Consider the following 13,757-nt stretch of genomic DNA (forward strand, 5'->3'; position numbering starts at 1 on the left):
GTAGATGCATAACTGATCATTAAGCATAGAGTTTGAATGAGAGTAGTTCTAGTACAATCAGCATGAGTATTTATAAAGCCAAATATGTACCTGTACTTTGTCAAGACCAATGGGATATGAATGGTTAGGGTAATATCTATGCAAATATATTTGCATATATTATATATTTGTCTGCATTTCACAACAAGAACTTTTGAAAGGCTTGGGTTTGCAAGATGATCTGATAATCTGTAGAAAACCCAGCAAATTAGAAAATAAGACCACTAAGCGTGAGTTTTGGTTAATACTGTGTGTACAAGACTCAACCTAAACAAAAAAAAGCAAATAATCGTGCAGCAAGTATTTACCAGCATAGATTTTATTTATTTTCAAAATAATGGAGTTTTTTAAGATTTAAAATACTTTAGTAATTACCTAAAACAAATGTACACTTTGTTAGAACTTCTGGTAAGTGCTGATCTTGAGTTCTGAAAATGTGTGACAGAATACAAGAAAATATAAAATTGGGTTAGCAAAATACAATAACGGAGCTTTACAAGAAAGACACACATTCTATATTATTAGACCTAAGTCTATCAGGTAAACATGGTGTAACAGCTTTCCACTTAGAACATGTGCCTATAAACTTAATCTGCAACCTGAATCCCAGGAAAAATTAACTTCTGATCAACTCAAGGCTACTAGGTCCAAAACCAAAAAAAAAATCCATCTCAAGATGTGTTTCCCCATTTAACATATATTCCCTTTTTCTATAAGGTATTAATTTTAAATTTTAATAGATCACTATATATGATAAAATTGCAATAAAACTTTCTCTTATTATTCATGATTCAACTAAGTCTGTAGCCATAAAGTAAGTCATTTTATATGTGAACAGTTAAGTTTTTCATAAAAAAAATATTTATTTATTGCATCTAGTGAAAAAAACTTTGATGGTTCTTAAAAAAAACAAACCAATCCCTTCCCTGTGGCTTGCCTTTTCAAGAATTATAAAGAAACTCTGGAGTTCGTTGTGGTCTGGACAGCCAAAGATGATTAATCTGTATGGAAGCAGGATGCTTGATTAAATCCACGAACTTCCAAATGAACTATAAGGATAAAAAAATGTGGTTTGTTATCGTGTCCATTTCCAAAGGACAGCTCACAAGCTTTCCTCCTCACGTAAAAACTGGAACACAGATGAGAAGTCTTTCATGGCATAGCCTTTGGCACACATCATCCTGTAGATCTGATGTGCCTGGGAGCCCAAAGGAACTGGTGTCTTCGTGTTGGTGGCAGAAATCTGGGCCAAGCCAAGATCCTGTGGGGGGGGAAGAAGAGGGAGGAAGAGAGCAGAGAGGAAGAATGGAAGGAAAGAAAAAGTGAAAAAGTCAGGGAAGAAACAACTAGGACATAAACAGCCATGTACATATCACAGGTTATTTGGTTTCCACTGTAACAAGAACTCTACTGCCAAAAAATACAATACTCCAGCCTTAAAATTTCAGACCTGGAAGAAGCAGGTCTTTTGTAGTTTTTATTTTTTAAAACAGTAATTCAATGTTATTCAACATAAAAACCTCAAACTTTACCAGGCAGGCACCCCCTTAAGAACAGGAGGAATTTTAAGATTCTAGATCACTATATAACCTGGTAGCAAGACTCAAGACTCTTTTTTCCCCATTGAGTATGTCACCTCTACTAAAAAAAAATCTCCCTGGCTATTCAGTGAAGCATTTCACATAGATTCTAAAGTATAATTTAGTTGTTTTGGCAAGAGGAATTTTTTATTACTATAAACAGGTTAAGAATCAGGTAGAAGAAATTTCAAGAACAAGAAAATGGAAGCCACTTAGCAAACATACATTTACTATAATTTAAACAGTTAATAGCAAAATGAGACTCATAGGTTACTTAGTGAATATAACTGGTTTGCTGCCTAATTGGAAGGACTTATTATAGAATTGCTTAGGCAGTTCTGGGGCAGTTCTGGGTCTACTACAACTCAAAATTCTTCTTGAATGACTTTTTCTTTAATGAGTTTCTTTAATGGAGGCACATAGAGAATAGTTCCACTGTGTTTTTAAATACTGTACTTGGGTCAACAAAAAGGAGGGAAGGTTCAAAGAGGATGAATTTGAAATGTGTCCTCTTTGGTCAACTACAGTTATAATCTGAAATCAATACGGCAGAACCCAAAGTTGAGTACCAGGTACTCTGACTAACCATAGTTAGCCAGAAATAGTCAGCTGCCAGCTAGGCTGTAGGATGTCTTGAACTCTAAGCTGAATCAGACATGAAACAACCCAAAGAAGGAAGCACTAACAAGGGCCTGGATATACATAAAAAGATCTCTTGACTAAGTTAGAAAGTAATGCCTGCACTGAAGGTTGCCTTTAAGGTCTTGTTAATGAAATCAATGTTTGAGGTCTGCATTTCAAGAAAGTTGCATAAGAATTTCTCAAGTACTACTAGTAAATGCCTAGATTTCCTATCCACTCAGAACTATGGTGGTTTATAGAATCTGCTGTGTGGTTGGTTTTGTTCCTGTTTTTCAGTGGTTTGTGTTGGAAGGGACCTTAAAGATCATCTAATTCCAAGCCCCCAACCTTGGGGAGGTTGAAGGTCATCTTCCACTTGACTAAGCTTCTCCAAGCTCCATCAACCCTGGCCTTGAACGCTTCCAGGGATGCGGCATCCACAAGTCCTCTGGGCAACCTGTGCCAGTGGCTCACCACCCTCACAGTAAAGAATTTCTTCCTAATATCTAATCTAAATCTACTCTTTTTCAGTTTGAAGCTATTAGCCCTTATCCTGTTGCTACATTTTCAAAAGTCACACTCCACATCTCTTGTAGGCTTCCTATAAGTCTTGGAAGGTGCTATAAGGTCTTTCCAGAGCCTTCTCTTCTCCAGGATGAACAACCTCAACTCTCTCAGCCTTTCTTCATAGGAGAGATGACCCAGCCCTCTGACAATCTTCAACACTCTTCTCTACACTCACTCCGCAGGTACATGGCCTTCTTATGTTGGGGGCCCCAGAGCATGACACAGCACTTCACATGGGGTCTCACTAGAGCAGAGCAGAGGGGGAGAATCATCTTCCTCGACCAATGGTCATACTGCTTCTGATGCATCCCAGGATGTGACTGGATTTCTGGGCTACAAGCACACATTGCCAGGTCACACTGAGCTTCTGGTCCACCCATATCCCCCACGTCTTTCTCCCCAGGGCTACTCTAAATCCATTCTTTGCCTAGCCTGTATTTGCGCTTCGGATTGCTTCAATCCAAGTGCAGCACCTTCCACTTGGCCTTGTTGAAATTAAAGAGATTTGCAAGGGCCCACCTCTCACACCTGTAGAAGTCTTTGAGTATCTCAGCCTTCTCCAAATCCTGGGTAACCAAGTCCTAACCCTATATAGGGTCTCGTATCTATAGAAGCTTTTCTTGCTGCCCTTGAAGTATCTGGCCAGGTTTAATTTTATCAGGGCTTCAGCTTTCCTAACCTGATTCCTGGCTGCTCGGAAAATTTGTCTGTATTCCTCCCAACCTCCCTATTTGTCCTTGCTTCCAACCTCTGTAAACTTCCTTTTTGTGACTGAATTTGTCCAGGAACTCCTTGTTCATAGGCACAGGCCTCCTGCTGGTTTTGCCTGATTTCCTCCTTGTTGGGATGCATCATTCCTGAGCCTGGAGGAGGTGATCCTTGAATAGTAACCAGCTCTCTTGTGCCCCTCTTCCCTCCAGGGCCTTATCATGGTACTGTACCAAGCAGATTCTTGCAGAGACCAAAGCTGGCTCTCCTGAGGTCCAGGATAGTGAGCTAGTTGTGCACCCTCCTTGCTGCACTAAGGACCTCAAACTACACTGCTTCATGATCACTGCAGCCAAGGCTGCTCTTGAGATTTGCATTCCCCACAAGACCTTCCTTGCTGATGTGAACAAGGTCCAACATAACAACCTCTCCTAGTTGGTTTCTCTAACTTTGGAGAAGGAGGTTCTTACCAACACATTCCAAGAACTTCCTGGATTGCTTATGCTTTGCTGTGCTGCCCCTCCAGCAGATATCAGTGTGGTTGAAGTCCCTCACGAGGACCAAAGCTTGTGGACATGAGATAGATACTATTTGCCTATATTTGTCTCATCTGCTCAGTCTTCAGGTCAGATAGGCTGTAGAAGGTCCCCACTATAAATGTCACCTGTCCCTACTCTCCTGTTAATCCTGACCCATAAACTCTCAGCTCCTCCTCCACCCCCAGGCAAAGCTCCATGAACTCCAGCTGGTCACTGACACAGAGCCTGAATCCTTCCACTCCAACACCCCAGTCAGAGGAGTCATCCCACCATGTCTCTGTGATGCCAGTAAGATCACAGCTCTGCAGGCATGCACACACAGCATTTGCACAGGGTCATTTAAACTGGGCCCTGATGAAGCCAGCTTACTGGTTGGAATGGCTGTAATTCTTTTGTGCTGCTCTTCATGTGCTCTCCTGCTGGACCTGCAATCCACCTCCAGGCTCTGGACAGCTATTGCTGTCACTGGCATCAAACTGGTAGGAGTGGGATGAATGCAGGTTACCCCTCCCCAGATAACTTTAGCTTTAAGCCTTCTTCACCACAGCTCTGCAAGCCTGTAAGCAAAGATGCTCTTCCCCTACTCTGACAGATGGTTCCCATCCTTGATACAGAAGAACTGAAAGACTGTAGTACTGCTGAGAGCACCTTTGACTTCTCAAGGATGACTTACAAGACAGGTCTTTACTTTCTGTGTGTCTGGATTTGAATTAGCACAAGGAAATTCAAGATCTTACTCTACTCTCTAAATGTCACTTCGATCTGTAAATCGGCTCTATAAAGGTCATTCTGATACAAATCAGAATTATAGTTACTTTTCCTATTACCCTCGAATGACTTCAAGCTCTAGGAAAATGGGAAAAACATATATATCAGATGTCACAGAATCCAAAATAGTTTTCATCTACATCAGGGCAGACCATTTCTTCTCTGTTGAAAGACAGATGAGCTGACAAATCTAGGAACACTTACTTTCACCTGCATACAGTAAGATATTTCATGACATATATAAGATTTCTTAGAGAAATCTGTACCCATTTTATTAATTTTATTCAAGAAAGCTTAACTCATGTAATGGAATATTAGAATGGCAAAGTCATCTTATTCTAAACTAGTGAAAGTACTTGGTATGGGTAGTGGTGACTGTAATCTATTTCTCTCTGAAGAGACATTCATAGAAACAATTCCTGAAAATTTTGAATGCACTGTTAGCACAAATACAATTTTATAAATGTCCTGGTTTTGGCAAGGGACAAGGTTAATTTTTTGCAGAAGCAGTGAGGGGGGGAGCCTTGCACCATGTGGGCATGGCCAAGACCTCAATGTTATTTGGTACCATCCTATGTCATTGCTGGGGTGGGGAAAGGACCTCTCTCTGGCTTCACGGAAAAAAGGATGCTCCTTTCTGGTTGAGGAAAAGTGGGGTGCGTGGATCTGTCCACCATTGGTTTTCACCAACGGGCTTGGTGAGCATTTTGTATTTAAATAATCCTCTCTTTTGTTATTATTATTATGTTGCTGTTACTGTTTGTATTCTTATATCACAGCTGCTTCCCATAAATTGTTCTTATCTCAACCCATGATCTCTGCCTCTAGTGTCTCTGACTGGAGGGGAGGGGAGCAGCTCACAGGGGTTTTTTTGTGGGAGTACAAAATTGGGGGATAGCATTCCTAAACCAAGGCAATAAAGTAGCTCTGTTCACTTCAGTACAGAAAGTGTGACTCCAAGATGGTTGAAATGTTCAATAACATTTCAACAGTCAAATGGACAAGGACTCCTGACTGAAATGCAGGAAGGTTGTTTTGCTTTTTTAAAACTCCATTCTATTAATTAGAGCTTTGAAGGAAAAAACCCAAGAAAACATAAGTAATGCTTATCTTTAGCTTCAGATTGTGAAGCATTTTGCACCTTTTCACTTGAGGTTGGAGATTCCTCAAGTGAAATAGTACAAAACAGCTTGGAAAGAAATTGCCCTTTGCTGACTTATTTGGAAAAGTAAAAATGAGAGCATAGTTTATGGCTTCTCTCATACTCTTTGGAACCGACAACATCTTCCAGATGTCTCAGTGCACTGAATATTCTAACACTTACCCTCAGCTTAGAATAGGGAAACAGATTCTCTTTCACAATTTGCTTTCACTTTAGACTTACCTGGTTCCTTACATTTATTTTGCAGTTGATGTAAATGAAACTGCCATTTGGAATAAAGCTCAAAGGCTGTCTTGACATGACTCAAGAGGAGTATGATATAAATCTAGCCCTTCTCAGAATCCAAAGTTGACATTTAATTAGCAACTGTGCTGTCAATGAAAGATGGAACTTCTGGCCTGCCAATGTCTTGGACACAAACATGGCATGGTAAACTAAACTAGATTTTTTTAAAAAATGCAAAATCTTCAGAGCAGGTTTCACAGTAAGTTGACTAAATTGTATGTTTCAGTATCAAATTTCAAGACCAAAGAGCTCAGAAGTGTCTGGCAAACTTTTCTGACCCAAACACTTTAAACAAAGATCCTCTGGCTTTGTTTGAGAGATTTTGCTGACAAAATATTTTTAAGAAAGCCTTTGACTTCTACCATCTCTGATATGTGAGCAGGAGCTTGAAGTTTAGTAACTGTGTTTAGTGACTGTTACTGAGGCACTTCTAGATATTTTTACTGTGGAATATTTTCTCTTCAGACTCAGGGTTTTACCTACCTCTTTCTCCTTTAAATACCTTCTTTTTATTTCTTAAGTGTCAAAATCGTGCTCTGCATTTCCCCTTAAAAAAGTCCCCACCTCAAACAATTCACAAACTGCATAGTGTGTCACACATCAGGATGAAATGGATAGTAGCAAAAGTCTTTCCACAAACTAAAAGGCAGTGTCTTAGAAGGGGTCACCACTGCAACAAAGAATAGCCTGAACATGATCAGCTGTCTTGGCTACTTATTAAAGAAATCTTCCATCTATATAGAAAAACAGAGCGTAGTTCAAGAGGCATGAGAAGAATTTAATGCCTTTCCTTCTTACTGAGGATTCTAGTCTAAAGAAAGCTTCAGGACTGTCAGGAGAGGCAAGTCAGAAGAGGTGAACAGCAATTACAAATCTCTGTGAGGAGCTCTCTCTTGGTTATCATAGATGCATTATAACCAAAAGCTGACAGTTTCAACAGGCACAAACCAGCTGCTATCCCTTCAATTAAAGAAAGATCTTTCAGGGCATTCTTCTCAGGAGATGAAGACCAAAGGAATAAAAACCAACCCTTTAGAAAGAAGCTTAAAAGGGAGGGAAGAAAATGTGCGCCCCTATCGCATTTATACAATGAGGCTATTCTGGACAAGATTGAGATCTATCAATCATGAGAATAGAGATTGCAGTGTGAAACAAGGAACAAGAGGCAGAACAGATTCTGAAAACAACACACAACATGGCAACAAGCTTTGAGGCAGGGCCAAGATCAGGTCGCTTATCTCTAATTGCCTGGCAAACTCCAAGCAATAACCTAATGCTTTTTATAAGTCTGTAATTTAAACAACACTTTATTGTCCCCAATGTTCAATGACATGAACACAATGTAAAAACGGCTACTTTTCAATATTTTAACACATTCTTCAAAGAAATGAAAGCTCCTGGTCATTGGTCCATAAACATAAAATGTAGCAGTCATTGGGGGGTTGTGAGCCATGCAGCATTAGCGAAGTTTTTTGGTGCTATCACATGCAAAACACTCCGGACTCACTCTGAGGAGAAGTTGGATAATTTAATTGAGCATGCAAATGCACCAATTGTCCTAAATCAACTGCAAAATGACATGAACAGTATCAATAAGCAAGTATTATATACAGGAGCTCCAGCACTTTGGAGATTTGCATGGTAATATCTGAGTTCACCAGCTTTGAGAACACTGTTTTAGTTTTAAGTGCTACACTTCCACTTACATGGAAGGGCTGGAAATGGACAGAATGCCTAACCAGTTGGGAGCACTCAATAAACTGGTATGCATAAAACCTGTCCTGCATGAACCCAAATGCCTCCCTCAGGACAGTATCTCCATGAAATGGATATTCAGTGCGAAATTATTTCATGCACTTAGATGAGACATCTCTTCCAGAGCCGATTTTACAATTTACCTTAGGCAATCATTGTGCTCAGTGCAGAAGTAGTTCAAGAGTCAGAGTTCTCTATCTCCTTCCTCCAACTGTGTGTCCTATCAGTGGGATGCAGAGCTCTGACCTCCTTGCCTACTTTCCTTTAGCCTCTAAAAGCTTTCCTTTCCTGACCACAGAGTGACTCAGGACAGCGCTTTTCTTGGAAAAGCCAAGAGCATGGCAATAAGTGCATCCTCCTGGGATGGGATAACAGTAGGTTTTTAACTTTCTACTGCTGAGAAGGACCTAAACCCCAGATCTCCCACTTTGTGGACAAGCAATTTAGATTACTATGTAATTACTCATGAGAAGCCCTTCTTCTGTCACCAGCTAAGACAATTCAGGAGAGCTCACAGAATGGTGCAGAAACCTGCAGGAGATCAGCCTGGGGTGGTGTGGGTTGCTTTCTGCATTCCAGATGGCCTTAGGCAGAAGGACATGCACACAAGCAATTGGCTCTGCAAGGAAAGAGCATACTCAGGACCACAGTTAAAGGTATCTGGAATAGAGTGGGCCCAAAATTTGAGATGCTTATGCCACTATCAGCACCTAATTAAGTCACTTGGATTTCCCTGAATTCTCTCTTGAACTTAGGCTCCTAAATTCTAGAGCAGTCATGCAAGAGGCACCTAAATGGCTTGCTGAATGCTCACTATACCCACAGGTCCATTGGGACTCCTTTATTAGGGCTGAACTCAAAAAGATCATGCATATAATCTCACTGAGTGGCTCAGCTGTAATAGTGGCTAGAAAAAAAGCTGGAGACTAAGGAAAAGGCTTGTAAACAAATCATTAATTCAGAGCTACAGGAAGAGCTCAGTTCCCCTCTATTCATGCCTATATATTATCCTGTAATCACAAATTTTAACTGAGAAGACCGTCTGCTAGAAGCCCAGAGAGAAGCAATTGCACATACTTGACATGCAGGTGTTACGTACCTTAGCCATGAGTGTTGATCCAAAGCCACCTTGATAATTGTTAGCTGAGGGTACTCCTTCCATCACTCCAGGAACAGGGTTGTACGTATCGCTTGACCAACAGCGACCTGAGCTCATATTTAGGATTTTGGCCAGCAGCTTTGGGTCAAGGCCTAATCTGTCAAAGGTCAAAGAAGAGAAGTGTTAATGTCAAAACGCACAAGACATGGGTGACTTGTTTTATATCTTAGGACCCTACCATCATTCCTCTTCCTTTATTATAAGTCATGAAAAATGACAGAGTATTGATATTGGGGGCAGGGATGCTGTATCTTAAATTAAAGAGCATCAATCCGCCATTTAAGCAGTAGGTTTTCAAAGCTTTTTTCGTTTTGTACTAAGCAAATCCTCTTCACCTAGCAATTTTGAAAATGCAAGCAAATTAAAGGTCCTTTGAGAACAACAGTTGCCTTGTATTTCAATTACTGAAAGGCATTCTCTGTTCTGCTACCTACTACGTCACATACTTGTTCTTCATATAAAAATATTCTCTGAACGAAGCCAAAAATTCACAAGCAAGCGTGGCAACATCAAAATGGTTGTGCGATGCTTTTATATGTGGACACTAGTGCATTTCTGAAGTAAACAAGATAACAGAATTGATTCTGCTCTAATAACGTGAATAAAAAGGGTGCACTTATCAGAAAAACTTTACCGTCATATACAGCTGTGCATTCTTGTCTTTGCTATTATTAAATCTTCATTATAGGCTCCTGCTTATGAGGCAAGTCTGCATTTCACTGTGACATATGTTATCTATTCGCAAACATATATTATAGTTCTGGGTCAGCTGCTGATAAGGTTACTGATCCCGATAAAACAAAGCTTGTCCAAGTAGAAACGTCATTTGTTCTACCATGGAGATGGTGGCATAAACTGCTGCTCAGTGCAGATCCTGAAAATTCTTCAATATTTTACAAAATTAACCCTCTTATGAATTCACATTTATGCTGATAATAAGTTGCAAGTGTAATTTTACATCAATTGCAATAATACTGAGGACAAGCAGCAGCAGTTTATCTGGCGCTGTGCAAATGTTCAGCTACACACAGGACAAAAGAGAAAGCAAGGGAACTATCTCCAGTAACAATTAAAGATGAGAAAAGGACATTTTAAAAGGGATACATCACAACCTTCCACAAAGTTTATTTATATAGATTTCAAGGATTTTTATGTTAGTTCTCACATCACAGACTTTTGCAGATCCCCATAGCCTAACAGTGCTTCCAGGCACTGTAGAGATCAAAGTTCTAATTTGTAGATGAGAAAAGCTCATTACCAGTGGAACAGTTGCTAAAATGCATGTCTATCTATTCCAGTAGGCATTCTGGATTTGAAAAACTACGTTTAATATAGTCAACCCTACAGCATGGCTCCTACTCCTATAGTGGCCCTGTGTCCTGCAAGTCTGCCTTCCTAATGCTAAGCAAGATAATTTTCTGTATTTCAGATAGCTTTTTGGCAGTACTGCTGTGCACTCTTATTTACAATTTGCTGCAGCAGCCCCTGGACTTCAATGGAAAGTCTCCACTGACCTAAATGGGATCAAGCTTTATACTCTTCCCCATTTTTTTTCCAACCCTCTGATTCAACGGAATGCTTATAATAATAATTTATTTAAAAATACAAACTGTATTTTCCAGCACCGGTATGTTTTCACAGTATTTTATTGTGCATAGTGCATCAATGTCCACACCATAACAGTCTTCATCAAGAGCCACTCCAAATAACGGCTTTAATTGTCATAATCAAAAAAACCCACACTGGGAGCATTCAAAGCCTGAGCTTTCAAATACACAGAGGTTGCTTTTTTTCCCCTCAAACAAATCTCTTGACTTGTCTGTTCCTTTATCATTGTTACATCCAGATCAGTATTTTTACCAATGCAGTGCCTGCTTGTGCTATATCCAACTGCATTTAGAGGCCTGTAATTACAGCTGTGAGTATACTGCAAGACACAGGGCTTATTATTTCAAAACACATATAACCCTCCCAAAGAATGCTCTTTTTACAGTGTTCCAACTACCTCTCTGTGAAAGTATACTTTAAAAGATATGCATGTATTATACAGATATGTAAAGTACTGTCTTGCACTAGATCTGACATATTTTTGCTCTGGGAAAAGAAAAAGGAAGATAGTGTCAGTTTGTATCCCTGCTTCTTCAAAATTCATAGCTCTTAAACACCATGCAGCTTCTCTTCAGGAGACCTGAACCTATTTTTTTTTCGCCTTTGCAGCAAGTGTATCATTAATAAGAGCAAGTTAGAAGTGCTTTGCATTTCATCTTTTTGAAGATTCATCCACTGGTGCATATATAACTGACAGTTAAAATTAGACATATATTAAAATCAGTTACTGAAGAAGTCCTCTGTCTTCCACTGTGCCCAAAGCTTGTAATGGTCTGAAACCAGCCAGAATATACAGTAATTGTCATTCAGCAAGAGTCTATCCTAGAAAGTCATGCTTCAGTGGAGAAGACTGAGTTTCCATTTGAAATCAACAAATTAATCCAAGACAGGTATCTGAAAGGGCAAGTTTAATAGGAAGCAGCTACTGGGCTCTCAACCATGATAAAATGTTATTGCTGTTTCCCTGTAAATTGGCTGGGAACATACGATACTCTCTGCATAAGAGCTCCATTGCTGTTCAAGAGATATACTGCTCAAGCTATCAAAATGATGACAGTCTGCCAGTCCCCATAACAACTTGCCATTGGACATGGCAAGAGCTTGTGCATGTGTGTGTGAATTTACAATTACCAAAATGTTCTTCTCCCTTATAAGCAGAAAAGAAGCTCATGTATTAACTGTACTTATAATAGAACAAAAACAATTTCTCCCTCAAATCAATGCTTCTTCAATAACATTCCTAATGAAGTGAACAGCAGAAACTAAGCAATAGATGCATGTACTAAAAAATAAGATAAAAATAGGATCCCTTCATGCCACAGCTCAAAACTCAAGTTTTGCTGAGCTCTAATAAAGCTTGCGCCTGAATTTTTCATACATTCCTCCAAAAGCTCAGTCTGGAACAGATACAGAAATTAAAATAGTGTCTCACAGGAAAGATACATCCTGGTCTCATTTTAAGGTGTAACAACTGAAATAGCTGAACTCTTGAGTTTCCCATCTGCATGAGTGCTTTGGGTAAACACTGTATAAAGGTGCAAATATTCAAACAGAACCTTAAAACATGTCTACCACACTTAAAAATTACTTTGCCATTGGTGTTTTAAACAAGGTAAGTGGTCTCCAGTATCATTACTAACCTTCATGAGACATAGCTATAGTCCCATGCCAAAGACAGCAGAACCCCACCTTGGAGTTCTTTTTCAAGATACTCTTTCTAACCTTGGCAGTGGGAATGTGTCCAGGGCTAATTATTCCTCAGCCTGCTGGACATGCTCCTCTCTACTCTGTCAACTCCCATTTCTGCTCATGTCTTACATCCATAGCCCACGGGTGCTCACAGAAACTAGATCTAGAGACTGAGACTACATTTAAACTTAGCATGAGAAGAAAAATTCTTTTACTGTCTTTTCACTTTATTTATCTAAAAAAAACTTGTGGGCACAAATCAATGGAGTAAAATTGCTTAGGAAGGAGCTGTATTTGCAGCTTTTGGTATAAATTTGGGCGGCACTGCAGTCCCTCCTCATAGAGATGATTTTCTCTGTTATTGAAGTACAAATTGATTTTGCAGCGAGGTTATTGCCATAGAGCCCTTACTGCTCTCCTGGCCCCTTATATCCCAACCACATTAGGCAACCTTGTCCTGTCTTGTGTCACCACATAAGCCCTTCCTTGAGTCTTTGCAGGCAGTTTCTGATGGGACCACAAGCTGTCTGTCAGGCAGCAACTTCCATCTGACCTAAACACAAACCAGGTATCAGCAATATTTCATTTCTGAGCTTTATTTTGCTAGTATTGGAAATTGCTTTACTGGAGCTCAGGGCTCAGCAGAACAAAGTTACTGGCACTGATCAGCAAAAGGAAAAAGAGAAATGTTTTCTGACTGTGGACAGTATCACTTCGTGTTTGTACTTCTGATTTGTGCAGTTTACATGTACTCTGTGTGTCAGTTTGACACAGTAAGTCAGTATTTTGCAATATGCACACTACTTGTAAAACTGTACAGCAAAATGTGCTCAAGACTTTTCTACTGACAAGCTGCAGTAACATGCTGGAAAGGAAAGAAAATATAAATGACAATGTGAATTCATTTCCGCAACGTCTGCCACACCTTTTAACTTCTACTAGTAACATTCATAAATCATCAGGAAAGTAATGGAAAAACTGAACAAAACATGCATTTCACTGGTCAGAACTACGGATGGGAATATTTTAAAAAATATTTATGCAATTTAATCCAAATAACTTCCAGAAAAAAATGGACATCTTCATTAGTAAATAAAGATGATGTTCAAATAAAGCAAGTGAAATGTAAATGCAAAATTACATAGCAATATGGGGTATTTTTCTGGGAGTTTATTGTGGAATTTTTGTTCATTAATGTGAGTTTTCTTTCTTCTTCACCATATTCAATTTGCTACTTACGTCGAAGTTTGGGAAAATTCTATAACTTTAAATATAAC

At 39.5% G+C, this 13,757-nt stretch overlaps 1 protein-coding gene across 1 annotated transcript in view; it reads right to left on the reverse strand.

The window, feature by feature from the left end:
• Nucleotides 1-340: 340 nt before the first annotated feature.
• HIBADH (3-hydroxyisobutyrate dehydrogenase) overlaps nucleotides 341-13,757 on the reverse strand; it is an 87,287-nt gene continuing 73,870 nt past the window's right edge. Inside the window, exons 7-8 of the mRNA XM_038127074.1 lie at nucleotides 9,124-9,280; nucleotides 341-1,300 (exon numbers count right to left, since the gene is read on the reverse strand). Of these exons, the coding sequence (XP_037983002.1) occupies nucleotides 1,142-1,300; nucleotides 9,124-9,280 (316 nt within the window). The 3' untranslated portion in view covers nucleotides 341-1,141. The remainder of the gene's footprint in view (nucleotides 1,301-9,123; nucleotides 9,281-13,757) is intronic.

Source organism: Motacilla alba, chromosome 2 (genome assembly GCF_015832195.1).
Source record: "Motacilla alba alba isolate MOTALB_02 chromosome 2, Motacilla_alba_V1.0_pri, whole genome shotgun sequence".
Classification (NCBI taxonomy): Eukaryota; Metazoa; Chordata; class Aves; order Passeriformes; family Motacillidae; genus Motacilla; species Motacilla alba.